The sequence below is a fragment of the Phalacrocorax carbo genome, chromosome 18 (genome assembly GCF_963921805.1).
Source record: "Phalacrocorax carbo chromosome 18, bPhaCar2.1, whole genome shotgun sequence".
Taxonomy (NCBI): domain Eukaryota; kingdom Metazoa; phylum Chordata; class Aves; order Suliformes; family Phalacrocoracidae; genus Phalacrocorax; species Phalacrocorax carbo.
This window is the reverse complement of record NC_087530.1, coordinates 7,385,244-7,412,110: the sequence shown is the minus strand read 5'-3', so window position 1 is coordinate 7,412,110 and position 26,867 is coordinate 7,385,244. Positions and strand designations below refer to the sequence as shown.

General features: G+C 61.0%; 3 protein-coding genes across 8 annotated transcripts; 1 reads left to right on the top strand and 2 right to left on the bottom strand.

Annotated features, from left to right (window-relative positions):
* Positions 1 to 786: 786 nt before the first annotated feature.
* Positions 787 to 12,385, top strand: ENG (endoglin). Its single transcript, XM_064469028.1, has 15 exons — positions 787 to 979; positions 5,031 to 5,188; positions 7,328 to 7,462; positions 8,060 to 8,222; positions 8,422 to 8,578; positions 8,814 to 8,946; positions 9,191 to 9,365; positions 9,463 to 9,605; positions 9,739 to 9,876; positions 10,174 to 10,218; positions 10,336 to 10,446; positions 10,538 to 10,783; positions 11,007 to 11,070; positions 11,171 to 11,272; positions 11,716 to 12,385. The coding sequence occupies exons 1-15, from the start codon at positions 922 to 924 to the stop codon at positions 11,832 to 11,834; spliced, it is 1,947 nt and encodes a 648-aa protein (XP_064325098.1). The 5' UTR covers positions 787 to 921; the 3' UTR covers positions 11,835 to 12,385.
* FPGS (folylpolyglutamate synthase) lies at positions 12,229 to 18,464 on the bottom strand. 6 transcript variants are annotated; one of them, XM_064469025.1, is made up of 15 exons: positions 18,384 to 18,464; positions 15,992 to 16,120; positions 15,836 to 15,889; positions 15,660 to 15,724; positions 15,466 to 15,580; positions 15,281 to 15,358; positions 14,925 to 14,986; positions 14,723 to 14,825; positions 14,559 to 14,636; positions 14,342 to 14,489; positions 14,164 to 14,262; positions 13,818 to 13,968; positions 13,644 to 13,719; positions 13,242 to 13,308; positions 12,229 to 13,146 (listed from the first exon to the last, which is right to left on the bottom strand). In XM_064469025.1, the coding sequence occupies exons 1-15, from the start codon at positions 18,402 to 18,404 to the stop codon at positions 12,719 to 12,721; spliced, it is 1,674 nt and encodes a 557-aa protein (XP_064325095.1). In that variant the 5' UTR covers positions 18,405 to 18,464; the 3' UTR covers positions 12,229 to 12,718. The 6 variants fall into 6 exon arrangements, with proteins under 6 accessions (XP_064325095.1, XP_064325097.1, XP_064325091.1 ...); XM_064469027.1 differs by lacking the exon at positions 18,384 to 18,464 and adding an exon at positions 17,398 to 17,500; XM_064469021.1 differs by lacking the exon at positions 18,384 to 18,464 and adding an exon at positions 16,759 to 17,056.
* CDK9 (cyclin dependent kinase 9) lies at positions 18,230 to 26,510 on the bottom strand. The gene is made up of 7 exons (XM_064469029.1): positions 26,367 to 26,510; positions 24,925 to 25,006; positions 23,968 to 24,058; positions 21,869 to 22,035; positions 21,501 to 21,672; positions 21,276 to 21,424; positions 18,230 to 20,049 (listed from the first exon to the last, which is right to left on the bottom strand). The coding sequence occupies exons 1-7, from the start codon at positions 26,456 to 26,458 to the stop codon at positions 19,684 to 19,686; spliced, it is 1,119 nt and encodes a 372-aa protein (XP_064325099.1). The 5' UTR covers positions 26,459 to 26,510; the 3' UTR covers positions 18,230 to 19,683.
* Positions 26,511 to 26,867: the final 357 nt, after the last annotated feature.

Sequence of the window (26,867 nt, the reverse complement as noted above, 5' to 3'; positions counted from 1 at the left end):
TTGGCTGTGTGAGGGCTCTTACCTCAGGCAGCATCTGCTGGCACATGTGGGAAGAATGGGGCAGGGGTGCAGGAGTGGTCCCCTGGGTGCCCCCAGCCATGTTACGTCTCCCACCTTGGTGGTGCTTTGCTGTGATCCCCTCACCCAGGCAGGCCTCTCCTGGGGGACATCTCAACCCCAAACCCACCTGCCAGGCAGGTGTGTCCAGGCAGTCCCCGGCTGTGGCCTGGCCACAGGTACAGACAAGGCAGGCAGCTGTGTCTTGGGGCCCTCCATCTGCCCATGGCCTCAGAGTGGGCATCCAGGGCCACGGGGCAGTCACGGGCCTGGGACACGGTGACCCTGCCGGGGTGCTGGCAGGGAGCGATGTGGGCTGTGTGTCAGGGTGCCGTGGGGCAGGCCCTGTCCCCATCGCCTGGGGCTGCCCCGTCCCCATTGCCGTGGGACAGCCCCTCCTCGCTGTGCTGGCTGTGCTACAGCGGAATATGTTGGTGGATTGAGGGGGGGGGGGGGGGGGGGGCACAGCGCACCTGAGCAATTCCAAACCCCTGTGTTCCACCCCTCGGCTCACCAGTGCCAGCCCAGGAGGGTCCCTGGGGCCACCCACCCCGTGTCCCTGTGCCCCCCGCCAGTGCTCGGGGCGCTCCCAGCGCACCCCTCCGGAGGTGATGCCCCGCACCGCGCTGTGGGGAAACTGAGGCACGGCGCCTCCCGGCGTGGGGGGGTTCCCCCCTTCTCCGCCCCTCGTTGCGGGCAGCTGCCGCCCCCCCGCCGCCGGCACGGCCCCAGCGCCGCCAGCGGCATTTCCTCCCGGCGCGGAGCCGCGCCGCCCGCGGACCCTCCTCCGAAGGGAGTCGGTTTCCTGCTCCCGCTGCCGCCCGGCACTCGGCGCTGGCTCCCGGGGAGCGGCCGCAGGCGGACATGGCCCCCCGCGCCGCCCCGCTCCTGCCCCTGCTGCTGGCTCTGCTCGGCCGCCCGGGTGAGTGGGCTTGGGGGGGCACCCCCGGCGTGGGACCCCGGGGATGGGACCTCCGGGATGGGAGACCCGGGACGGCACCGCCTGCGGGACCCGCCGGTGGTTCCGTCCCGGAGCGGACCGGGCTTGGGGAGGGTGGTGCTCTGGCTCCCCAGGGGGCAGCGGGTCCATGGCCGAAGGGGTCCCGGCTGTGCCACCCCCGCCCCGGGACCGCCCCCACCCCACCCCGGGAGAGAAGGTGTTGGGGGAGAGCCCCGGGGCTGGGGAAGGACCCCGGGGGGACACACACACAGCGCAGCCCTGACGCTTCCCAGGACCCCCGAAATCCAGGCTGCGTCACCAGGGCTGGGGTTGTCGAAGGCGCCGCTGTTGCACCCTGACCGAGGTGACGGCACTTGGCGGGTCTCTGGTGCCTTCCATGGCCTCCCGGTGCTGTGGGGTGTGCGGGTTGACCAGGAGCCGGGGGCAAGGAGTGGGAAAAACCCTGTAAAGCCCTACATGGGCCATGGAGACGGAGCTGGGGATTCATCCGCCTCTGGCAGTTGGTCAGGGAACCACTAAAGCCCCCGCCCAGGTCCCTGCGAAGCTACAGGGGGGGAATTTCAAGGGGAGACATGCCCAGGGACACCCGTGACAGATGGAGGGCAGGTAGCTGGGGAACATGGGGACATGACCTGCCAGCAGAGGGAAAGGGAACTGGGAAGGCAGCGGCAGCCCAGGGAGGCCGGCGGCACTGCGTGTCCCAGCTGGGTTGGTCCCTCCTGGCCATCTCAGGGACCAGCGTTGGTCGGTGCTGCTGGGGTGTCCCTGCTGCCAGGCCTCCCCACCTTCTGTCACCCCCTGGTCAGTGCCCGGTAGCTGTGCCAGGTTGTGGTCCCTGTCCAGTGAGGCTGAGCCATACGGGCCATGTCACCCATAGCTGTGCCATACAGTCCCCAACCTATGGCTGTGCTGTGCAGTCCCCACCCTACATGGATGTACAGTAAGGTCTGTGTCCTATCTAGCTGTGCAAAACAGTCCCCATCCTATAGCTGTGCCACGAGGTCCATGCCCTCCGTAGCTGTGCCGTACAGTCCCCGTTCTATGGCTGTGCCAAAAGGTTTGTCTTCTATAGCTGTGCCATACAGTCCCCATCCTATAGCTGTGCCAAAAGGTTTGTGTCTTCTATAGCTGTGCTGTACAGTCCCCATCCTATAGCTGTACCATATGGGCTGCGCCCTATGTAGTTGTGCCACAGAGGCCCTGTCCTCCCAATCTGTGGTGAAAGTCCCTGTTTCACATAGCTCTGCCATTTGGTCCCCGTCCTACACAGCTGTGCAATGTCATCTCTGTCCTATGTAGCTGTGCTGTACAGTCTGTGTCCTTTGTATTTGTCCCATACAGTCTCCCTCCTACATGGGTGTGCTATACGGGCTGAGTCCTGTGTAGCTATGCCATATGGTCCCCATCCTGAGTAGCTGTGCCATATGGTCCCTGCCTTATTTAGCTGTGCTATAAGGTCCCCATCCTACACAGCTATGCCATACTGTCCCTGTCCTATGTAGATGTGTAATGCAGTCCTCATCCTAACTGTGCTACAGAGTCCCGAGCCAATGTAGCTGTGCCATATGGTCCCTGTCCTACGGAACTGCAATGAACACCCTGTCCTATGTGGCTGAGCTATACAGTTCCTGTTGTATATGACTGTGCCTGTATGGTCCCTGCCCTGTGTAGCTCTTCCATATAGACCATGTCCTATTCATCTATGCCATACCATCCCCAGCCTATGCAGCTGTGCTATATCGCCCCTGTCCTATGTAGCTGTGCTATATGGTCCCTGTCCTGCCTAGCTGTGCCACAGAGACCACGTCCGGTCTGGCTGCTGTCTCTCCCCTGCAGGGACCCGCGGGGCTGGGGGTGCCCATGGCGGGCACAGTGCCAGGGGGCTTCACAGGCATGGGCAGGCTTCCAGGGGCAGGGGGCTTTGTGCTCCCCTGGCAGGGACTGCTGCTGCTCCCATGGGGTGAGCACGGTGCTGCGTTGTCCCCTCCCATCCCTGGGGATGGGGATCCCTGCTCGGCACCCAGTTGACTTAGACGGGCAGGAATGACATGGCCTGTGTCAGCCCCAAAGCCTGGTCCCATCTGCCCCATTATCTGAGCCCCGAAGCCACCTCCGCATGATACAACAGCCAGCAGTGGCTCAGAGGGGTCACAACCCCCCCACAAGTTTGCAGCACAGGGTCCATCTCCATTCCTGACCCAAGCTGAGAGTGGCGAGCTCGTTACACAAGTTCTGAGGCAGCACAGCTGGATGCTGGGATGCCAGTGTGGCGCTGCCTGTCCCATGGGCCATCCTGCACTGCCAGAGCCACTCTGGCCCCACATCCCCCAGCCTGGCACCCCTGGGTGTTGCTTTCCACCCGGGCCTTTGATCTGCTCCCAAAAAGCCAGGCATCGCCCCCCCCCAGCCCCTGACCTGCTGGGGAGCCGAGGCGGCACCTTCCCTGCTCCCTGGTCTCGGCCATGCCAGAGTGAAGAAGGCGGCGGGCGGCTGGAAAAACATAAAGTGGATTTTCTTTCTTTCTTCCTTTTTATTTTTTTTCCCTTTCCCGGAGTACAAAAATAACAGTGCCCTTATCTGATGGGCCTGGGCGGCCCAGCTGAGCCCCCTTATCTGATGCTGACATAATGCTGGAGCCCGCTGCCTTCCCCAGGGGCTGACGGTGCCCGGCTGGCACCGCTGCCCCACATCCTCTCCCCTGGCACCCCTGCCCTGTGCCAGGGGTGAGCCCAGCCACAGCCCCCTGGCCCTGCCTGACCCTCTGCAGGATGCTGCCAGAGGTGTGATGAGCTGCCCATCCTCTGCCTGGTGATGCCAGGGGCCATGCGGCCATGCCTGGTGCTGTCAGGGCAGTAGTGGAGGGGAAGAGGGACGCAGCCTGCGGCGCCCAGATAAGCGGCTGTTTATCTTCCTCCCGATGCTGCCGGCCGCGCGGCTGTCGCGCCGGGGGGAGGAAGCGCCGGACAATAGGTGGGCCTGTGGCAGCGTCACCACGGGGGTCTGTGCTGTGACCCCCACTGCCATGGCCATGCCACCACAACAGTGAGACATGGGCCAGGGAGATGCCGTGATGGGCACAACTTGGCATGGGTGGCCCTTTGTCAGCTGCCAGATCCTGAAGCCTTGATGCCCAGAGCATCATGCCATCTGGCCCCGGTCCCCACAGGGGTGTCTGGGTGGCCCTGGCATGGGGTCCAGTCACCTCCCAGCCTGGTGGCTGGGGCCACCAGGGATGGAAAAGGACGGTACAGGATGGGATGGAGCTCAGTGGCCATCTCCAAAGGAAACACAGTGCCCCAGGCACCGTTTATCCATGGGGAACCCCCAACCATGGCTGTGGGGCTCCGTCCTGCCCAGCGCCTTTCAAAGGGGCGTCCATGGGTGCAAGCAGGTCCCCAGGACACCTCCCGGCACAGGGGCCAGCTTGAGGACAGCCCGGCCGCAGCAGGGCTGCCTGGGGCAGAGGAAATGTCTGAGGCAAACGGGGATTTACAGGATCAGGCCTTCAAACGGCTGTTTGCATTCAGGATTTCCCTTGGCAGCCGCCTGCCGGCCCCGCTCGCTCGTGTGCTGCGCGGGGGGTTTGGGATGGGGCGAAGCTCACGCCTCGGCGCCCGCGGAGGATGAGCTTTACAGCCATTTCGATACCTGAGCTTCCCGCTTTCCTGAGGCATGGGGGATGCGGGGGGGCTTCCGCCACTGCCCGAGCGTTCGGGGCAGCCGGGCGCGAGTTTTGGCACGCGGCAGTGCCGAGCAAGGACAGCAGATTTTTTCCAGCCCGGATCCGCGGGTCATTAACGTGATTGCGCTGGGGGCCAGCGGCGGCAGACGAGCCTCGAGCAAACACGTAGCAGATGGTCCCGTGGGCTCTGTGCCGGCGGTGGGGCCGTGGTGACGCCATGCCGGGGGCACGGGCCGGCGCCGGGGCTGGCGTTGCAATGCAGCTCCTTCCCATGTCATGTCACCCCACGTCTGTGCGGCAGGGACTGACAGTCTCTTGTTTTCCACCCAGACCCCGGGAGAGCCGAAGGCTGCGACCTGCAGCCAGTGACGGAGGAGCCACCCATCACCCTGTCGTATGCCACCAGCATGGTGCCACGGGGCTGTGTCAGCAGTGGCTCCATGGGCACCAGCCATGAAGTCCATGTCCTCAGTGTTAAGTGGTCCAAGGTGAGTGAGTGGTGTCCTGGCACTGTCACCCCGGCACTGGCCCCCCAGGCAGGGTGTCCCAACTGTCGAAACCATTTCCTCTAACTCAGGCGCAGTGAGAGGACCCAAATTAACCTCTTCCACGGCGCCTTCGCTGAGCTTCCCCTCCCAGCACAGCTGCGGGTATCTCTTGCGCCAACAGGAATTTAAAGTCTTTAGAGGCAACTCCTCTAACAGCCCATGGTGCCAGGGCTGTCCCTGTACAGCATGTCCCAGGAACCCCTACTTCCCTGGGGAGGTAGCCTGGTTACAGCTTAAGAGCAGGACAGAGCCTTGGGCACCCAATGGGGACCACACCAGGGAGGGAGGGATGCAAGTAATGGAAGGAAGGATGGAGGGAAGCACATCAGTTGAAGGCGGCCAAGCAAGCGGAAACCTGGCTGCCAGTGTTGGCCCAGCCTGCCAAGGGACAATAACCGCATTGAGGGTGCCCCAGGCATCTTTCAGGCGAGGACAGGCACAGGGATGGGGATGCATCCCCAGCTGGTGCTGGTACCAGTTGGCATTGTTGGGTGGGTTTGCACCAGCACATAGGTTTGCACGGCTGCTCTGCAGGACAGCCCAGCTTCCCTCATGCTAGCTGGGCCCCGGCAAACCCAACACCCGATTTTGGCCCAGCCCTGGGCTGCCCGGCGCCACACTGCCCCCGCCGTCACCTCCCAGCTCTCCCAGTTCTGCTTTTCAGGGGGAGGTGGGAGTCATGCCGGGAACCACTGGGGAGGGTGGGTTTTGCAAGGGCCCTTCTGCCTCAGCCCAGTGTGACAGGGTCCTGGCACCCCAGTACATGGATAAACATCAGGGCTGGGGGTGCCCCAGGGTTGTCACCAGCAGTGGCAGGAGACACGCACTGATGTCACGGCTGCAGCACCAAGCCCTGTGGCGTGCAGGGGGAGCCGGGCAGGGACGTGGCTCCACTTATAGAAGAATTACTGGAAGCCACTTTCTATAAGCAGATCCCCACGATGCAAAAAAAAAAAAAAAGAAAAAGAAAAAGAAAAAAAACCTGAAAGGCGGCGGCGGGGCAGTGACGAGGCTCCCACCGCTCGCGCAGCTGAACAATGGAGCGCCGCAAAACACGCGGCAGGAAAAACAGCCGCCGGCTCCTCCTCGACGCCCGGGGCCACCCGGGGTCCCCGGCCACCCACGCTTGCCATGGGGCCACAGCCAGGCCGGGATGCCCATGGCCCTGTCCCGCCGGCCCCGTGCCCAGCGCTGGTGGCTGCCTCCACCCCCCTGGTCCCTGGCTGGTTTTCCCTGCCTGCCACCTGGCTCAGCACTTTGCAAGCAGTGATTCAGGCAACAATTGCCAAACTTAGCACCTGGCATTTCGGCTTCCCCGTCCAGGTTTCCGGCTGGAGGCCGCCAGGCAGTGCCAGCCACAGGGAGCGTTGTGTGCTACCACTGTGCCCCCAGCATTCCTCCATACTTGTGCTGCCGGTCCAAGCAGCAGCACAGTGCTGGGATGGGGCTGGGAAACCCACAGGGGGATGTCCCGATGCCCAGGGTAGGGATGCTCCAGTCTTCAGTGCGGGACACCCTGCTACCTACAGTGGGGATGCCCTGGCTCCAGTGTGGGGAATGCTCCAGCCCTCGATGTGAGGATGCTCTGGTCGCCGGTGTGGGGATGCCCCAGTCCCCAGTGTGGGGACATGCCAGTCTCTGGTGTGGGGACACCCCAGTCCACAGTGGGGTGACACCCTGGTGCCCAGTGCAGAGGTTACCCAGTTGTGAGATGCAAGGATGACCCAGTCCCCAAGGGGGCTGCCTAGACCCCAGTATGGGGGTGCTCTGGGCTGCAGTGTGGGGATGCCACTGTCCCCAAGGTGAGGATGCCCAGGTTCCTTGCTTGGGGAAGCCAGGGGGTGTTTCCTCCCCTGGTTTGGGTACATATCCACGTGGCATCTCTGCATCCCGCAGCCTGCCCCCTAAACCCAGCCACAGCTGTCTCCTGCCTGGTTTGTGCTCAGGGGCAGCCCGAGGGCTCTCCCTGCTGCCTCTGACTCTGGGAACAAGTGGGGTGGCCAGGGAGCAGCTAGGGAGGTGACAGCGATTGGGTCTCGCTGGCTGTGGTGATGACACTCTCCCATTCCACCCCTCCAGGTATCTGCTTTCCCACTGAAGGTGTCCATCACACCACGAGCTGGTGGCTGCTCCCGGCCGGCCGTGCTTGTCCTCCTGTGCTCCCACTGCTCAGCCACCATCACCTCCCAGTGCCCGGACCTGCTCATCCGCACTGTGAGTGTCTCAGCCCTGTGCCAGGAGCAACGCTGGCAGACAGCAGGGCTGGGGCCATCCCCAGAGATGTTTGGGAGGGTGTCCCTGGAAGAGAATGGTGCCCCCCATCCCTGGAGATGGTGCTCATAGTGCCCCAGGGAGGAGGGGGCGCGCCTGGCCACTGCTGGCGGCACTAAGCACGGGGCTGGCCGGGCAGGGAATGACGCATAGGGCTGGAAAAAGCTCCCGTTTCCTCCAGCCGGCGGGAGGAAGGTCAGGGATGGGGTTTGGCTCCAGTGAGCTGAGCCGGGGCTGGGCGCTTTGTTAGCAAAATAAACCTCTTGCTTTGTTTGTGGCTAATAATAAAGTGGGCCGAGCTCTCTGTGTGCTGCTGGCTGCCTACACCACTCCCAGCCTGTGGCCCCAGAAACCCCCATTCATCCAGGGTGACCCGCAGCCACGATGGAGCTGGGACTCCCAGGAGCCTTGCTTAGCTTTACACCCACATCCTTCACACCAGGGGAAAGTCTTTCCACACTTTCCCACCACCAGCCGGCACTGGGGATGGGCACACCTTGTCCCCCCCAACCCTGGCTCAGGCTGCTGCTTGCCCTGCAGGATGCCCGCCTCAGCCCAGACACCACCACAGCACTGGGCCCCAAGGTGCCTGCGGCCACCGGTGACATGCAGCTGCTGGCCTGGGCTCAGGACACCTACAGGGGCATCACATCCTACAGCGAGCTGTGGGACCCCCGCTGGGTCCAGCTCCGCCTGGGAGAAGGTGCGTGGGGCTGGGGGCTGGTGCTGGGCGGAGGCTGGAGTAGGCAGCGATGCTCCTTCTGCTCCCAAAGGGTGACAACCTGCTGGGGTGAAGCACAGTCCCAGGGGAGATGCTAGGGGGACCGATGCCCCTGGCCCCAAGCATCTCCCCGCTCACTGAGCCTGGTTTGGCTTGGGTGACCCTCCCCCCACCTCCACAGATGCCAGCAGCCCCCTAGACTGCATCCCCCAGGAGCACTTCGATGCCATGCTGCACCTCGAGACTGAGGTCTTCTTCCATGGGGTGAAGGGCTGCTCGCGCAGGGATGCCCAGAGCACCAGAGTCGCCCACATCATCCGCCTGCAGCCCGAGCCCAGGTACGACCCAGTGCTGGCGGTGGGACCCCTGGGGGTGGAGGGGTCAATGGGACAGGTGGTGGGATAGGCGGTGGGAGAGGTGGTGGGAGAGGTGGTGGCACATGCTTGGGGATGCTCAGCAAGGGGTTGGGCTGTCTCATAGGCAGACCACACACACCCCCATCCCAAAGCGGGTACAGGACCTGCCAGTGTGGGATGCTGATGCTGGGCGGTGGGGAATCTTGTGTTTTTGCAGCTCCCCCATCACAGAGGTGAACCTGTCCCTGAGCTGTCCCGAGAGAGCCATGAGCAACCAGATCCTCATCCTGCAAAGCCGGGCTAACCTCACGTGGTCCCTCTCTGTCAACAACTGCCACATCCAGTTCCTGGTAGGGCTGAGCAGGATGTGTGTGTCCCCACTGCCCCCCCATGGGGGCTGCCAGATGCCCAAGAGATGCAGATGGGGAGGGTGGCAGGAGGGCATCTGGAGACATTGGGCATGGGAAGGTGGCAACCCCCTCGCTGCAAGCCCTCCTAACAGGGACAAACCCAGAAGCCATCCCTGCCTTGAGCACCCCCAGCTGTCCCCATCCCCGCTCAGCCCCCCGCTGCACTGCCCCCTGCTCCCCGTAGGTCTCTGGGAACTACAAGATCGCGCCCATCTCCTCGCTGCTGCTCCCTGGGGAGCGCCTGCCTGACACAGAGTGGGGCCTTGTCGCCAAAGCGTTCGAGAAGAACTGCAGTGTCATCGCCTCCTACTCTGCCATCCCCGCCAGCACCCGCATCAGCCTGGAGATCCAGGAGCATGGTGAGGCCCCTAGCACCCCAGGACTGGGCAGGATGGGGGGCGTCCTGCTGCCCCCACTCAGCCCCCCCCCCCCCCTTTGTGCCTTCCTGTCCTGCAGAGGCAGTCAGGAGGGTGCCTGTGACACCCACCCCCCCAGCCGCCACCACCAGCTCACTGCCCCATTCACTGCTGCTCATGCTCAAGCCCTGGAAGTGCACAGATGAAACCATGGAGATTGTCATTGCCAGATCCCACCTGGAGGTAAGGCAGGGTGTAGGGGTCCTGATGCCTGCCAGCGTCATTGCGGGGGGTCGCATCCTGCTCTGGGTGCTTGGGGTGGGTGGCATGGGGCTGTCCCCAGCCAGTGGGTGACCACCAGGTGCTTTTCTTCCAGCCCATCAAAGACGTGGTGAACATCACCCTGCGGGACATCAGCTGCCAGGCAGAGAAAAATGCCACTCACTTCATGCTGAAAACCCCGCTCAACCACTGTGGCACCTCGCTGGAGGGCAGGGGCCATGCCAACAATGAGGTGGGGGGGGGAGACATCCAGGGTGCTGCCCCCAGCCCCACTGATGCCCCATAGGGGCTTCAGTGATGCCTGGTGGGGCTTATCCACTGTGACTGCCTTACTTTTGCATGGTTGGAAACATCCTGCTACAACCCAGGGCTGAGCTCTGCTGCTGTGTCTGGGTGCTGGCAGAGGGGTAGGGGGGTGTGGGTGGGACCCCCATCCCACTCCACAGTAGGCCCCATCCCAGTGGGGAAAACAGACCCCAGCAACAGGGACTACTACCTGGCTGACCCAAACTTCCCCACCTTCTCGCAGCTCATCCTCAACCTGGCCAAGGGCACAGCGCTCCAGAGTGTGCGGGTAAGAACCAGGTTTCCCAGTGGTCCTGGGGGTGGGGCCATGGGAGAAGGGTGCCAGTGCCACTTCTGGCTGGGTGCCAGGGGGTGGTGGTGGGCTCAGCAGCATCCCCCCTTGCAGGTGGCTTTCCAGTGCAAGATCCCGCGGGAGCTCTTCCTGCGCCTCTTCCCCACCGCTGCCTTCGAGGCGCCCCAGATGGAGCTGGAGGTCAACAAGGAGGCCTTTGTGCAGGTACCACCACCGGCTCGGTGCCTGGACTGGTGGGGGAAGTCCAGCCATCCCCGGGCTGGTGACCCTGACAGTGTGTGTCCCCCGATGGCAGGCGTCCATGCGGTGGGAGGACCACCCGGACGACCTGCAGCTGAAGGAGTGCTGGCTGGTGGCGCCGGGGCGGGAGCCGGTGCTGCTGGTGCAGGGTGGCGAGGCCCATGGCGCGGGGGTGGCCGTGCTGGAGGGCCCCCCCAGCAGCCGCGGGAGGAAGGTCTGGCGCTTCCGCTTCACCTACGCCATCCCCGAGAGTGGGCGTGTCCCCTTCTCTGCCGCCCTCAAGTGCAAGGCCGGCTTGCAGGTCAGTGTGAGTCGCACCACCCACCCCCCCCACCCTGTGATGCCACCATGCTGGTCCCCACCATCAGCGGTGGCAGCCTGGCAGGTTTGTCCTGCATCGCCGGGTGGCAGAGCCCAGCCAGGAGCAGTATCGCTGGTCCCCAAAGAGCCTGGGGGATCCCAGACCGTGCCCCCTGCCAGGGTACAAGTCTCCCCCCTTCTCACCCCAACCTCCACTTCTGCAGAACGACACCATCTTTGAAAAGGTCCTGGAGGTGATGGTGAAGGATGGCTGGCAGCCGCCCAACAGTGAGTTTGGGGCAGGGGAGGGGGCTGGTGGAGGAATGGGGGTGGGGAGTGGGGAGATCTCACCCAGCATGGCAGTGCTGACAGCCTTGTCCTCCCACAGACCGCGGGCTAGGGCTGGCTGCTGTCCTGGGCATCACCTTCGGTGCCTTCCTGATCGGGGCGCTTCTCACTGCTGGGCTCTGGTACATCTACTCGCACACCCGTGAGTATCCACTGCCCCTGGGGACCGCCATGGTAGGATGGAGGGGAGGGCACACACATTCCCCCCGGCCCAAAGTCCCCTGGCCAAGGTCCCCAGGTTATCCAGGGACCAGGCTGCTGCATCACCGTCATCTGTACAGCCCTCCTGGCACTGCCAGAGGGGAATAACCCTACTCAGGGTAGCCACAGCTCCCCAGGGTCCCCCCTACTGCCCTGGTGTCCCCCCATCACCTGCCCTCCCTCCTGTTCCTGGTGCCACCATGGTTCCCCAAGCCTATCTCCATCCTGGGGACTCAGGGGCTGGCTGGGGAGCGATCTGGGAGGGTTCGTGCGTGGGGGCCAGAAGGTCCCATGGGGACAAGCCATGGCCACTGCCAGCCGCCCTCAGTCTGATTTCCCCTTGGTGTTTCTCCTCCCGGCCCTGTGGTGGGTGGCATGAGCCAGGTCCCATCTCCAAACTGCAGCCAGTTTCCAGCACAGCGCCAGCCTCAGAGAGCAGCAGCACCAACCACAGCATCGGCAGCACCCAGAGCACCCCCTGCTCCACCAGCAGCATGGCTTGACCTCCCTGGGACCCCTGGAGCCCGCCCAGCCTCTGGCTGTCAGACTTGGGGACCCACCCTGGCCCCATTAAGCTGTTTTTTTGCCCCAAATCTCAGGCCAAGCCCGGGGGGGCCTCCGTTACTCATTCAGTGAATGCTTTGGCCCCCTGAGGACAGCCAATGCTGCGGGGGGGGTGGGGTGGGGGGTGGGAGGAGGGCACCCTGCAACCACCCCCAGGGTCCCCTGCTGCTGGGTGCACCAGGGAGGTGGAGAGAGCAGCTATTGCCAAAACCCCCACAAGGTTCCCCATCAAATGGGGGGGGGGCAAAAGTGGGCGTCCCTAGGACATGCCTCAGCACTTGGGGTGACCTCTGCACCCCTCCCGTATCCCCCCAAGAATGCAGCAGGCACCACTGGAAGCAGCAAGAAGTTTATTGGGGAGGGGGTGCGAGGCTGCCGCCCCACCACAGAGCAATGGGCAGAAACCATCCCCCCCAGCTCCCCAACCAAGTTACAAACTCTTATTAATAATAATAAAAATCTTCCCTACATTAAATTAGTCACACACTGATGCTGAGCCTTGCTGCAGCTTGGGGCTCTCACTCACTTTGCCCCCAGAACTGGCCACCCCACTGGGCACCAGGACCCTGGCACGGCCTAGGGCAGCCCCCCCAGAGCCCAAGGGCTCCCCCACTTGGTCTCACCAGGGTGAGCTGGGGGCCAGGAGCATCCCCCCCATGGTCAGTGCCCCTGAGGGGGCACAGGCAAAAGGCACTGGGGTGAAAAGGTCCGAACTGGGATGGCTTGGGGGGTCCCACAACCTCCCCTGGCCACCTCCGAGCATCACTGGGAGCAGAACCGGTGCTTCAAGTAAAAAGAGATGCAAAGCCATGTCCCCCGCCCATTACTGGGAGAGTGTAGGGTCAAGTAGCCGGAGGACCCCTCCAACCAAGTGCAGGCTGCCGGTGACCAGGACACGGACAGCAGCCGCCTCCCGCAGCAGCACGGCCCCACTGCTGGCAGCAGGGTGGGGGTGAGCCCCTGTGGCGGTGGGTGCTGCCAGCTGGGGGTCCCGGCCCTGTGCCACCCACCGCAGTGCCTGGGCCAGGCAGGGGAAGACGAGGGCTGGGGAATTGAGGGGTCGTGGGGCCGGGGGGACCAGGAGGAGGGTCCCTCGGGCAGGGGCTGGCTGCAGCAGCCCCCCCACCCGCAGTGGTGCCGGGAGCCAGGGGTCCTGCCCCCCCTTCTCCTCCAGCAGACGGGTCCACGTCCGCTGATTCTCCAGGCAGCGGGTCAGGGCGTTCTCCAGCGTCACATTGAAGTTTTGCTGGTCTAGGAAGGATGGGGATGGGGGTCAGGGATTAGAGGGGGCCGGGGAGGTGTCAGGGATGGGGGACCGGGGGAGACCCCGGCTCCCTGGCACTCACCCATGTTGCTAGCCATTGACACCTCTGTGAAGTTGGGGCAGAAGACAGCATAGTCGAAGTGGCAGGGCTGTGGGGAGACGGGGGGTAAGTGCTGAGGGAGCCCTTAGGACCCACCCATGGGATTTCCACTGGGACCAGTCCCACACCAGTGGGGCTATGTGGGTTTGGTCCAGAGAGTGGGTGATCAAAGTCCCCCCCTGCACCTGGGGCTGCGAGACCCTTGTGGGGGCACCAGAGGTGGGATACAACCAGGGCCAGCAGAGTGGGCAGACAGCACAGGACATCAGCTCCACCTTGTGGCTCCCTGCACCCACAGCAAAGTGGGTCCCAGCACAGGCAGAGAACCTAGGTAGGCATTGGGGCCCAGTGACACCCCCACCCCACATCCCCCCCAAACCTCACCACCAGCAGCTTGAGCAGCGCCGCCGTGTCCCGGTCCCCCGTGACATTGAAGAGCAGCACGCGCACCTCGGAGCCACTGCAGGGAGAAAGGGCGGGTGGCCCATGCCCCACGGGGACCCCCAGCACCACCACTGCACCCCGCCGTGTGTCCCCCACCTCACATCCCCTCCTTACTCATGGGGCTTGTCCTGGTTGAGGGCAGCCTGGCGGAACCAGCGGACACAGGCCTGGATGCTGCTGGTGGTGTGGGCTCCATCAAGGTACCATGTCACGGGGCCGCGGGGTAGCACCTGGGTCCGGCCCAGCCACTCTGTGTCCCGCAGGCCTGGGGAAGGGGGCACAGGGCGTAGCTGGGACCCTCACAATCTCCTCTAGCACCAGGAGCCCCGCAGGCATGAAATGTGGGGTGGGCAGCCAGGATGCACCCTCCAGCATAGACAGCACTGGCTGGGGGCCCAGCGTAGCACCCCCCGAGCCCTGCAACATGGTGGGGGGTGGTCCCGGCCCAGCCATACTGTACCTTGGATCATGGCGTCGGTGGGTCGAAAGGCAGGCGCCAGCGGCACTGGCCTCCCCGCCAGCTCGGCACCTGGTGGCACCTCCTTCAGCTCCCCAAGACCTGGGGGGACAGGCACCCCGCTAAGACCCTGGGGGCCACGGCAGGGTCTGACCCTCCAGTCCCTGTCCCCATGCCTTACCCCAGCAGCCGCGGCGCTGCAGCCAGGTCCGTGCCAGCTGCAAGGCCAGGGCGGCGTTGGAGCGCTGGTGGGTACCCGCCAGCCCCAGCTCCAGCACCTGGTGGTCCCCCTCAAAGTTGTCCAACTCTGGGCAGAGGTAGAGGGGACACTGCAGGGAGACAATGCTGAGCCCCCTGCCACAGGGTACCCCCAACCACCCTCCTGCCACCCAGCTCACCTCCAGCTCCTGGGCTCGGTCCCTCAGCACCTCCAGTGGCCGCTCCGGCTGTGCCACGGTGAACGCCGGCACACCAGGCTGTGAAGGACAGAGGTGCTCAGGACCATGGGGCTGCTCAGGGCCACCCTGAAACCACAAAAGGGGCGAGGACTGGGTGTCCCTACCTTAAAAATGCCACCCTTCTGCCAGGCGATCTTCTCCATGGTGTCACCCAGGATGCTGGTGTGGTCAATGCCCAGGGAGGAGACCCCACACACCACCGGCGCCCTGGAGACACAGTGTGGCAGTGTCCCCGCTGTCCCCCTGCTGTGGGGACACCAGGCACTGGCAGCCCCAGGGGACAGGCTCAGGCCCACCAGCTCCTACCTGATGATGTTAGTGCAGTCATAGGCGCCACCAATGCCAACTTCCACCACTGCTAGGTCAACCTGGTGACACAGGGACACTGGAGCCATCACAGGGCCACGAGCAGCATGCGCCCCCATGGATTTGGAAATGTCGGTGGGGCCAGGTCCCCGCCACCACCCCTCCCAACCCATGCCTGAACACACACCCCACTCGTGGGGGTACCATCCACCTGGCACAGCACCCCCACTTACGCCCATGACAGCCTGAACAATGCAAGTTATGCCCCAAATTGGGGCTGGACCCCATGTCCCCGCCTCCCCAAGGTCCCCACCAACCTGACATCCCCATCACAGCTGGAGGCCACCACCACCTACCTTCTCCTGCAGGAAGACATGGAAGGCCATGATGGTGAGGAAGCGGAAGTATGCTGGCATGCTGGCATGTGCTGGGTCCTGCCAGGCAGCGCGGGTGTAAGGGGATGGCACAGGGTATCCCCAGCCGGCACCGGGGGTGGGTCCCCAAGGAGGCGAGCACCCCCCCCAAGCCCCGCCGCCCCCACCTTGGTCTCCTCCAGGCGGTTGTACACAAGCCAAAAGTACTTGCTGAAGAGCTCCTTACTGATGGGCTGCCCGTTGATACGGATCCGCTCGCGCACCTGAACCAGGTGAGGGGAGCTGGAGGGGCAGAGCGAGGGGGGCACAGTCAGGCATGGTGCCACCAGTCCCCCCAAACCCTCCTGACCCCTCTGCCTACCTGTAAAAGCCTGTCTTCAGCCCATAGCTGCGGAGGATGCACTCGGTAAAGGCACATGCCGAGCCCTGGGGAGACAGCAGCATTCAACACCCCCGCAGCAGGGCAAATGGAGCCAGAGATGCCGGCGGTCCCCCTTTGTCCCCCCAAGCCCCCACGGCACCGCCCACCCACCTTACCTTGCCCTTCGTCCCTGTGACGTGGATGATGTTCAGTCGATCCAGGTCCTCGACCTGCCAGAGGTCAACCACCCTGTGAGACCCCCACGGCACCAGTGCCTAGAACGGTGGCACTGGTGCTGGGAGGGGGGGAGGGGGCAGGGACACCCCCCTCACCTTCAGCCCGCTCCTCTCCAAAAAGCCCCGCATGGCTTCCAGCTGGGCCTGGGGGTCACCACGCTCCCGCTTCACCTGCTCCAGGTAGCTAGCGTTAGTCTGCAGGGTGTTGAGGGTCCGGATGGCATCCTGGAAAGATACCCGGGGGTGGTCAGGATGGCACCCATCACCATGGCCTCAGGGCTGCGACCACCACCACGGCCCTGGGGGCCAGCCCGCCCTGTGCCCGCCGCACCCCAGCCCACCCCGTCGGGCTCAGTCCCCTCAGCGGTGCCCATGGCCGCCCATGCCGGCAGCATCTCCTCCGCCATGGCCCTGTTGGGACGTGCCGGCAGCGCCAGAGCCTGTCGCAGGGACACTGCGGGGACAGGCTACTTATCAGTGGGGGGAGCCCGCCCCTCCCTGGATGCCCCTTGGCCCCGTGGGGAGGCACAGGGCAGCCCAGCAGCCGGCACCCACCCCCGCCATGGCGGGACAAGGCCGCCCGCGGGCACGAGCGGGCGGTGCTCCAGCGCCTACCTGCCCGCCCCGCTCGTGTTTAGTGAGGTGCAAAGGAAGCAGCGGTGCTGCACCTGCACCGCGCACGTGGGACAACCCAGCTGCACGGCCACGGCTGCTGCCAGGGGTCAGGGGTGCCACCGACCCTCCGAACCCGCGCCAGGGGGATGCAGGCCTGGCTCTGACACGGCTCAGTGCTGTAACTGGGAGCTGGTATGGGACAAGCCCATGTGGGACAAGCCCATGTCCCCAGAGTGGGGACACCCTACCCCAGCAGCCGGACCCTGACCCAGCAGACAGCAGCGCGGGCACTGGTGGCGCTTCCGGCTCCGGTGAGCGCGGGGCAGCGGCAGGACAGCTCCCGCATCCCGGAGGGGCTCCGCACCGTCCCCCAGCCTGGGCACCGCCGTCGTCCCCACGATGCCAGGCAGCCGTGTGTGCCCGGGACGCCCCAACCTCCGCCCGGGACGCGCCATGGCTGTTGGACTGGCTCCCGCTGCGGACCGTGGTCACCCTGGGGTGCTGCCACGGGGGTCGGAGTTTTGCGGGCTGACGGTCAGGCACCGGCTGTCCCCAGCGAAAAGAACGGCGACGTGGTGAGGAGCGGCCCGCGGCCACCGGGAAAGGGGCGGCCCAGCAGGCGGGGTGGGGGGGGGGGGGCTCGGTGCCCAGCAGGCGGGGCGGGGTGGGGGGGGGGCTCGGTGCCCCGCTCTCCCGGCCCCGTGCCCCCCCGCCCATCCCAGCGCCCGCAGGCCGGCGGTTTGGGAAGGGACCCCCGGTGCGGGGGACCCAGGACCCACCGGCCGCCGCCGCCCTCCGCCTCCCGGCTCGGTAGGATGCCCCGGGCCCCGGCGCGCAGCCCGGACCCTCCCGCACGGCCCCAGGCCCCGCCGCAGCGCGTTCGGTACCTGGTAGTCCATGGCGGGGGCGCGCGCCGGCCGCGTGCTGAACTGGCGCCCGGAGGCGGGAGCCCGTAGCGCCCCGCGCAGCGCGCGCAGCCCCCGCCACACCATCCCGCCTCGCCCCGCAGCCCCGCGCGCCTGCCGCCGGGAGCCCCGCCCCGCCGCCCTGGACGGGACCGCCCCGCCCCGCCGCCATCTTTGCAACGGGCAGCACGCCGCCACGTCGGGGGGGGGACATACACACGCCATCTTTGCCAGGGGCACTGAGGGTGAGGAGGAGGGCGGCTGGGCGGGGACCCTTCCTCCTCCCGCGGAGCCACCCCCGGGAGAGGCACTGGGGGAGCCCCCGGCCGCCGCCCTCGGCCAGGCGGAGGGGTTGGGCGCAGCACCGAGCCCATCCCGGCTTGGGGTTTCTCAGCACGCCAGCCCGGTGGAGCCAGAGCCCAGCGGTGCAGCCCCGGCCCCCACCTGCTTCACACAGCCCAAGGTAGGGGCACAAGGGGCTGCTCTGGGGCACAGGGCCCCCCCAGGCCTCTCCAGCTCCCAGCCAGGCAGGTGCCACAGAACCACGCTCACCCAGTACGCCCAGTTCCCTCCTCTGCTCCTGCCACCCGTGCTGCTGCATTAATCCACCACAGCACTTAACCGCAGGGAGCCTTCCTCCCTCCGTTAACAGCCCCAGGGCAGACAGAGCCAGGGACCCCCAGGACGGGAGCAGCAGCAAGCGGACTTACGCTGTCAGAACCCAAACCTGGGCACCCATTCTCACAGATCACAGAGGCACCATTTCACAGCTCTCTGGCTGCTTTCTCCATTTAAGCAAAAGAGTGACACAAGGTTAAAACCAGATGTTTGGGACAGGATCATGTTTATTCACAACCGGCAGAGGTCATCTGGCTTATTGCTTGCTATCAACTTAATTTTTTCCAAAGAAACCAAGTCCCCCCACTAACCAGGCACTGTTTCAGAGCCCTGCACCAAGAGAGATTTACCTTGTACACGTCCTCTTTCATCCTCACTTTTTGTCCTGAGAACGGCCCCACTCGCCACCGCTTCCTCCCCTGAGACCTTATGCTACCGACGTGGCTTTTGCCATTAACCTAGTTAACAGACAACCTATCAAATGCCAAAGGTTATCACCCACTGCATTTTGTACACATTATTTGTTTGAAGGTCTTGGGATCCATGGGGCTCACCGACAAGATGGCCAGCTGCAGCTACAGCCATGGAAGACAAAGTGTTCAGCAAGCGGCTCCGCTGCAGTAGGCTGTGAAGGAGCACTCGCTTGGGCTGTTCGGTGCATCTGGGGAAGGCAGCGGTCTTGCTCTAGACTCGTGCAAAGAGCTCCAAGACAGAGGAGTGGACGTGCAAGTGTTTAAAGAGTCACCCTGCTCCCAGCACAGCATTCCCAGCACTGCCATGCCATCGTGAAACCCCTGCAGACAGTGGGATGGCAGGTCTCACCCAAGGCTGAGCCCAGCACTTGCAATTCCCTTCCCCATCCAAACTCCTGCCGCAGCTAGCACGACAAGGAAAGCACGCAGCAGGCTGAGCGTGTCCGACAAGACTCCTAATTGCAGTTTGCAGTAAAGAAAGCAAGGATGCTGCGTGCTGTTACAGAGACCAGTGATTCCCACTGTAAATCCTGGCTGTATGGAGCAACCAGCTCTGCCAGCCACCCCTCTAGCTCGCTTAGTAAGCCCCTTTCTAGGCTAGAGCCCAAACTCCAGTGCGAGTTAGTCATGCTGTCTTGAGTGACTCTGCCTTCCCCAGGACACCTCCACATTACTCAGAAGCACCTGCCTCGTCCTACATCAATGCTTCAGTGTTCAAAGGATAGGCTGTGCAGGAGCTATGACCACCCAAGAGAGATGAGGCATCTCCCAGCAGGGCCCAGTTTGGACCAGGGCAGCTACTCCCAGTCCTGGTGGTGACAGCACTGTTTGCCAAGAGCCCCAGCACTGACAGAGCCACTTTCGCCATCGCCAGGTCCATAACAATTGATCCACAAGATTAATGTAACTAATACAGACTGCTGCAGGGGAACACAGGCTTTGTGCCAAAGCCGCAGAGAAACAACCCTGGGCTCACAGGTGTCACCTCCCCAGTCATGCAGCTCCGCGGTGGGTGAGCTGCTGCATGAAGAAAGGAGATGGCAGAGCTCGGTTAAAGCCAGCAGGCACTTCACCTTGAAGCAAATCCTTTCCCAGATGGAAAGACCTCACCGGGACATCCCTGCTCAATGCAACCAGTGGAGCAGTCCAGCTGGGACCCCGCTGGGGAAGCCCCTGCTCAAAACACCCTGTCGAATTCAGTCTGGTTGGTGGCGGCTGGGTTCCTGCCTTGGTTAGCTGGCTGCTGGGGCATGTGCCCACCCCTCCTGCGTGGTGGGGCCAGGTACTCGAACATGGACTGGTTGTGGGTGGACAGCATGTTTTTGAGGTCCGAGGGCATGGGATCTGACCAGAAGAAGTCATGGTTCAACGCGTCATCACTGTCGATCCGCTGGGCAGGATCCAGCACCAGCAGCTTGTCGATGAGGTCGAGTGCATAGGGGTCTTTAACGTAGGCTTTCAGGCGATCCTTCACCTTGCGCTTCTGGCCCTTGGGGAGATCCAGCTTCTGGTACAGCTCGTATTTATCCACATTTGGCCAAACCTGGGAAGGGGCAGGAAGGGAAGGTTGGAAAGAAATAGTTACAGAGAGGAGAGGATAAGCCATTTTTGATGGTAACACCCTCAGGGAAACCAGGGCGAGGTCGGCTGAGAGAACAATACTATTTTATAACCTCCAAGCCAGCAGACCTTGTTTCCACAACATGAAGGAGGCACTAAAGAGTGAATTAAAGCCTGCAGACACGTGGACAAGTCAGGACAGAGTCCTCCTGGTGTGGGAACGGCATGCAGGATGCTCCAAGATTTCTGGTTCTCCCATGAAAGAACTACTGGAGAGCACAGCTCAGGCCAGCTACATCCAGAAAGGTAAAATGACAAAACTTATTGCTACCTAACAACTTGGACGTATGTGGTACGCTTTATCCTTAGAAAGCAAAGCTGCGATCACCAGCACTTACCTCAGCCCTGATCTGGGAGACCACAGCAGGTATTTATGTACAGAACAAAGCACCTTCAGTATATGTACATAATGTATGTAACAGAGGCATCAGGCCTCTGCAGCTGCCTGCACAACTGCCTGCCTATGGCACTCCCTAGATTACAGCCCTGGCTGAGATCCCTCAGCTTGACCCCCCATGAGAGGGCAGGACAAGCTCCTGCTAAATAAGGAGCTGGGAAAGGTCTGAGTGCTCACACCAGGGCCCAGCTGATGCCACAAATCACAAGTCAGAATTAAAGAGGCTTTTCAAGGTGACGAGCACAAGTGCTTTGCACAACAGAACAAAAAAAATCATCTTTAAGAAGAAATCCAGAGGGTGTTCATCTGAGAGACAACCCCCAAACACAGGCTAGAAAATATTCCTACACGTAATGTTCTGTTCTTTCACACTCGTCGCAGACAGCATCCTCTCTGTGCTCAAAAACAAGGACACGACTTGCCCCTCCCAAAGGAGATCTGGGAGGCCAAGTTCACCCTCTTCTCCTTAGGAGGCTGAGCACAAGGAACATGACAGCTGTAGTTTACACAGAGCAGCAAGGAAAGCGCAGTGTCCCACTGAGCACTTGGCTCCCAGGAGGCAAACAGCATTTACAGGAGTCTCCCCAACCTCCCTGCCAGCAGCGGACACACTCCAGTGCCAGGAAGGTGCAGCAGCCAGCACACAGGACAGGGAAGAGGCCCAGGAGTGCCTGGTCCCAGACCCTGCCCACACCACCTGCTCTGCAGCTCTCCTCCAGCCTTCTGCAGCTTGCCCACGCTCTTGCCCTCACCTCCGGAGTGATGGATCCGCAGAGCTGGCTGATGAGGGTGAGCTGGTGCTGCTCTGTGTTCCCCTGCATGATGGGACTACGGGTCCACATCTCTGCCATGATGCAGCCTCCGCCCCAGAGGTCAATGGGCGGACCGTAGTCCCGCTCCCCTAAACAGAGATGTCACGTTAGTCACCCAAGGGAACAAGAAGGGCAGAGAAGCCAGCAGAGCCCATCACCTCCTACCTAGGAGCAGCTCTGGTGGCCGATACCACAGAGTCACCACCCGGTTGGTGTAGCGGTTTGGCTGGCTGTTCTTAGCCAGGCTGAAAGCTCGAGCCAGCCCAAAGTCCGCAAGCTTCAGGACTCCATCCCGTGTGATCAGGACATTCGCAGCTTTCATGTCTCGATGCAAGATCTGTACGAGGATAGACATCAAAAGGTTAAACTATTAAGATATCCTCCGTGGTGAGCCGGGTGCCAGCAGGGCATTCAGACTCTGGAGGTGGAAGACAAGGAAGGACTTCCCTCCAGCCTGTGCCAAGACACCTGCTCCTTGCAAGGCCACAGAGAGCAGGGTGACCTCAGAGCACAGCACAGATCTGGCCCATTACCTTGTTCCTGTGGATGTAGTAAAGTCCATTCAATAGCATCTGCATAACTTTCTTGATCTCTGAGAGCGTGAACTTGACGTGGGCATTGCTGAGAAGGCCAGCCAGGTCATGCTCGCAGAAGTCAAACACAAGGTAGATACTGCCCTTGCAGCGGTTGTATGGAGAGGCTACAGGAGAGGCAAGGAGGGACTGTCAGCGAGGGACCCTTAGCCCTGTCACAGCTCCTCCTGCCCTCCAGCCACTCTGCTGCACATACAACGCTCACCAGACAAAACCTCAGGGCACAGCAACACAGAGAAGCAGAGACAGCCTGCAGATCACAAGATCCTTCATAAAGAGGTGCTAACACAGCACAACTAGCAATGGAAGAACAGGGGATGAGGCTCAGATTAGTGAATATCGTTGGACAGGCAAGGAAAGGGCATGAAAATCTTTGAAAGCTTCATCTTATGTTGTTCTGTGCATGTACCGCCTGTGGGGTTTTCTCCCTGCAAGTTGTAGCCGGTAGGTGCACATACTGCTAGCTGCCAGCCGAGCACTATCACTGATGCAATCAGTGATAGAGACGGCACCTGCAAAGACAGCCCCAGGAAAAATGCAGAAACAGAGAAAATCTGTCTTATATAACATTAGAAAATTAGGTTTTCTGCAACCTCAAACAGCATCTATGAAAATGGACTGATCTGTTTCAAAGTGATTTAAAACTCCAACTCCAATTGCGATTTGAAGTCAACAACAGAAAACCTCAAATGAAGCAACTGATTTCAAACATGTTCCTAGAGCACACATGCAAAACATTGTTAAAAAGAAAGGCTGATTCTCATCAGCGGTAATCAGCAAAACCTGCTGATCAGCAACTCCAACCAGAAAATGACAGCTAAGCTCAGCCCCTACGGAAACACACCACTCTCCTCTGCCAGCTAGACTAGGTTTGCAGTTCCTTACATGGATATGGCCTTTACGGCACCTATCCAATGTAAAAAGAGAAAAGCTTCAAGTTTGAGAACAGTAAATGCAATGTTTCTACTTTACTGGTAACTGAGGTAAAGGTGGATTTCAGATGAAAACTGGAATTCAAACAAAAGCCAAACAGTTGACATGTCTACAAAAATATTTACCTTAGGTATGCCAGACACGCAATCATCACAACTTCTTTAATCACACAATGAATTAAAAATTAACTTGTTGTCAATGTTTCTACTTGTACGTGTACAGACAATAATCTATACACAGTGGAATACTGGAGTAACTTCAAGCTCCCAGTCCTAGGCCTGGGATTTCTACCAGTTCAGTGACTGGACTTTTTTAAAAACACCATCACTAGGTACATGCCACTTTCATTTTTATTTAACTGAAACAAATGACTAGAGGATGGCAGGCTTTAACATCAGCTCTCATTTTCAGAACTGTTTTTCCAGTACAAATCCATATAAGAGAATGATATATAAAAACAAGCAAGTATTTATGCCAGAAGCAGAGCCAGGCCAGGTGCGCTGAGCATGCCAGTCACACAGCAGAGGCACGCTGTGAGAGGTGGAAGCACAGCTCACCCTGAACTTCGTTCATAGGAACCGCCCCGTGTGGAGTCACAGCCCTCACAGCACGAGCAATTACTGTCACCCACAGAAAGAGACACCAAGTGAATCTTCAGCCAGAGCTGTGTCATCAGCTCGGAGCTGCCACAAACCAGCATAAGCAAACTGAGAGGGATGGCTCCAGCTCCTGACAGGGAACCGGATGTGTGCAACCACAAGGTCAGCTCCAGGCTGGGAACCCTCTGCTTCAAAGTCTGTCTGGCACTGGTTTATTTAAAGCCCCTCAGACAGTTTTCCAAGACGGGCAGGATTCACTGTCATGGCACAAGCATATCCTAGCAGGGCTGACAACAACTTTTCCCAGCCAGGCTGCAGCAGCATCCTAACTCATTTAGAAACTTTTTTCCAAGATGAGTATATAATCACCCCACATCACAGGCAGGAACAGAGGCCCGTGCTCAGCTAGAGGGCCCCACTCCCAGCACAAAATACCAGCCGGCTTAGTGGTGAAGGAGGGAAGAAAGAAAACTGACAGCCAGGGCAAAAGAGACACCTGCAAGCTACCTTTGGTCCTGCAGATTTCAATGAGGTTCACCACGTTCTCATGTTTGAGCAACTGGAGGATTTTGATCTCTCGCAAGGCTGTGATGGGGAACTGTAAAGAAGAAAAAGAAGACAAGACAACAGGGATTAGGAGCGCAGGAGACCAGGTCACCTCTGCCTAGAGAAGAAGACAGATGTGACTGCAGCAGCTTGGCAGGGGACCTGCTCAAGCAGTACCAGGACAAGTCACTGAAGGGCAATCAGAGCCTTAAAACAGAACACCAACAATGGGATTGCCAAAATTCATCAGGCCACCATGGGTGAGAGAGATTCTGCCACGATACAGAAGCATTTGGGTGGTGCCGGCATGCAGACACCCCTCCCTCCTCTCCTCACCTTGCACATTTGTAACAGGACGTGGTACAGCCCAGCTCAAGCTGCAGAGGGGCCTCCTCAGCTGCTGCCTGTGCTGTTTACGCTATTACTCCCTCCTCACTTCGTCCCATCTCTGCACACCCCTGAGCATGTGCCTTTCACAAGTTACCCAGTTCCTCCACGAAGGACAGCCAGCATGGAGCCCTGCGCCAGGGCAGATGGGGTTTTACACAGGAGGAGGAACACGAGGGCAGCGTCACCTCCGAGCAGCTGTCCTGCACAGCCCGGTCACCACACAGCTACTGCACTACACTGCCACCACGTGCCTTTGCAGCTGAGAAGGTGATAACAGGCCGTACACTTTGGCAGGGCAACCACAAGACCCAACATTATCATAGCATTAGTGAGAGAGGAAAAAGTCCACAGGGTTGTGATCCTGTCCACACCCTTACAGGCTGAAGGTCTGGCATGTTATAGTGGTAAATATTGTTAAAGAACAGAGCAAAAACATATCCCTGCCACCCCAAAGCCCACAGCTTTCACCTATGAACCTCCCCAATCCGAGCCTTCCCAAACACAGCCCAGCCATGCTCCCAAGCTTACCCCCTCCTTCTCATTTTCCATCAACACTTTCTTCAGCGCTACTTTCTTGCCCGTCTGACGATGTTTGGCTTTGAAAACTTCCCTGTGAAAACAGAAAGAAATTGTGAGCAGCACAAGGAAGAAGGGAAACATAGAATCATTAAGGTTGGAAGAGACTTCTAAGATCATCAAGTCCAACTGTCACCCCAACACCCCCAGGCCTCCTAATCCATGACCTGAAGTGCCACGTCTATGTGTTTTTTTAACACCCCCAGGGATGTTGACTCCACCACCTCTCTGGGCAGCCTGTTCCAGTGCCTGACCACTCTTTCAGTGAAGACATTTTCTCTAATATCCAATCTAACCCCCGCCCGCAACGCAGCTTGAGGCCATTTCCTCTCATCCTATCACTAGTAACTTGGGAGAAAAGTTAATAGAAGAAAAGTTGGAAGGAGCCAGATGCTCCTGACCAGCAACAAGACCAAACAAGACACGCTAGAGCCCTGTACAGACAGCTCTGTGCTGAGCCACTAACCTGCCCAGACACATCCCATTTGGACCAAATACCCTCAGGACTAGCTGAGCCAACCCAGAGCTCCCACAGCCTCACAAGGACTTTGGGCAAAGTTGTATGTTTTGGGCAATGTTACAGGTCCCCACCCTGTCTCCAGGGTAACTCTTCTCAGCCAGAGCCTGGGAAGGAGCGTGGGGCCTCGAGGTGGGAGAAAGAGGGATCAGGGGTGTTTTCCTGAAAAGCTGGTTTGTTTACCCGGGGTGCAAAACACTGAACCACGCAAAAGGAGGAGGTGTTTTATTCATTTTTGTGCAAAGGTGGGTGCTGGGGGGTAACTGCCCAAAGCCAGCGCCCTGCACCGAGGCACTACGAGGTATTTATACAGTTAAATGTGTCAGTCAGAGCCAATATTCCCACACCACTGGCTAATATTTGGTTAGTTTCTTTCTCACTTCACCTTAAAGGCACAGCTCCCTTTAAATTTACCACGCATGCTCAGAGAGTGAGGGGCTTATAAGGGGGGGAGGGGTGGTTCTGGCCTGTGGGTGTCATATAATGAGGACAGTTCACCTAAAGAACACTTGGTTTTAGTCCTTATCGACACCCCAATTAGTTGTTCTCCCTGACTATACAGTTTATCACCCAGCGCTCAGCATCCCCATTCCCTTCTGCCAGTCTCTCAGCTCTCCTCAAGGATACAGTCGTAAAACAAGCGCTTCCCTCTCTCTCGGTTCCCTTCCCTGGCCGCCACACTCTGTTTTGCCGGGCTCACGTGGTTCGTTGGTATTGCTCAGAAGAAAATTCCCTTTTCTTCGGAATACCAGGGGCCAGGCCGACCCCAAAGAGGTGGCGGGGGAAGGGGCGCCCGGCCTAGGCCGGGCGGGGCTGAGGGGCCGGACCGGGCAGCAGGCCCGAGGGCGGGGCAAGCCGGGGCCGACAGGACGCTCACCCGAAGGTGCCCTGCCCGATCTTGGCGAGCTTCTCGTACTTGGAGACCTCGTCGCAGAAGGGACACTCCACCATGTCGTACTGCTTGGCCATGCCGGCCGCCGCCGGGGCTGCAGGGGCGCGCTCCGCCCCTTCCGCTGCGCGCTCCGCCCCTTCCGCTTCTCGCCCCTGACGCCTCCCCGCATAGCCTCCTGGGAGTTGTAGTCCTCCGTCGGCGGCCATGTTGTCACCCCTGTCACTCCTTCGGGGTCCCCGGCTGAGCGGTTCGGGCGGCTGCCCCCAGCACCCCGCCGCCGCCGCGGCTGGCCCCCCGCCCCGCCGCGAGCCACCCCAGACCGTACCCATGTCTGTGCCCCAGCATCTTCAAGGAAGCAGCTCCGTGCCCCCCACTGTCACTCACATCCCTCCGTGCCCAGGGCACCAAGCAGCCCCTGCTGCTGGTGGCCCAAAAGCATGTTACCGTGTCTCCTGCGTGCTTAAATGCATCAGAGACTTAATGACA

What these genes read in the sequence shown, in the direction of transcription:
- CDK9 (XM_064469029.1), bottom strand. Translation starts at nt 26,458, where the DNA reads ATGGCCAAGCAGTACGACATGGTGGAGTGTCCCTTCTGCGACGAGGTC. An exon ending in TGGAAAATGAGAAGGAGGGG is followed by an intron (nt 24,059 to 24,924) that starts GTAAGCTTGGGA and finishes TCTTCTTTACAG; the next exon opens with TTCCCCATCACAGCCTTGCG. An exon ending in GCCACCAGAGCTGCTCCTAG is followed by an intron (nt 21,425 to 21,500) that starts GTAGGAGGTGAT and finishes ATCTCTGTTTAG; the next exon opens with GGGAGCGGGACTACGGTCCG.
- FPGS (XM_064469021.1), bottom strand. Translation starts at nt 16,965, where the DNA reads ATGGCGCGTCCCGGGCGGAGGTTGGGGCGTCCCGGGCACACACGGCTG. An exon ending in TCACAGGGACGAAGGGCAAG is followed by an intron (nt 15,725 to 15,835) that starts GTAAGGTGGGTG and finishes CTGTCTCCCCAG; the next exon opens with GGCTCGGCATGTGCCTTTAC. An exon ending in CTGAAGACAGGCTTTTACAG is followed by an intron (nt 15,581 to 15,659) that starts GTAGGCAGAGGG and finishes CTGCCCCTCCAG; the next exon opens with CTCCCCTCACCTGGTTCAGG.
- ENG (XM_064469028.1), top strand. Translation starts at nt 922, where the DNA reads ATGGCCCCCCGCGCCGCCCCGCTCCTGCCCCTGCTGCTGGCTCTGCTC. An exon ending in ACTGCCACATCCAGTTCCTG is followed by an intron (nt 8,947 to 9,190) that starts GTAGGGCTGAGC and finishes TGCTCCCCGTAG; the next exon opens with GTCTCTGGGAACTACAAGAT. An exon ending in TGGCTGGCAGCCGCCCAACA is followed by an intron (nt 11,071 to 11,170) that starts GTGAGTTTGGGG and finishes GTCCTCCCACAG; the next exon opens with ACCGCGGGCTAGGGCTGGCT.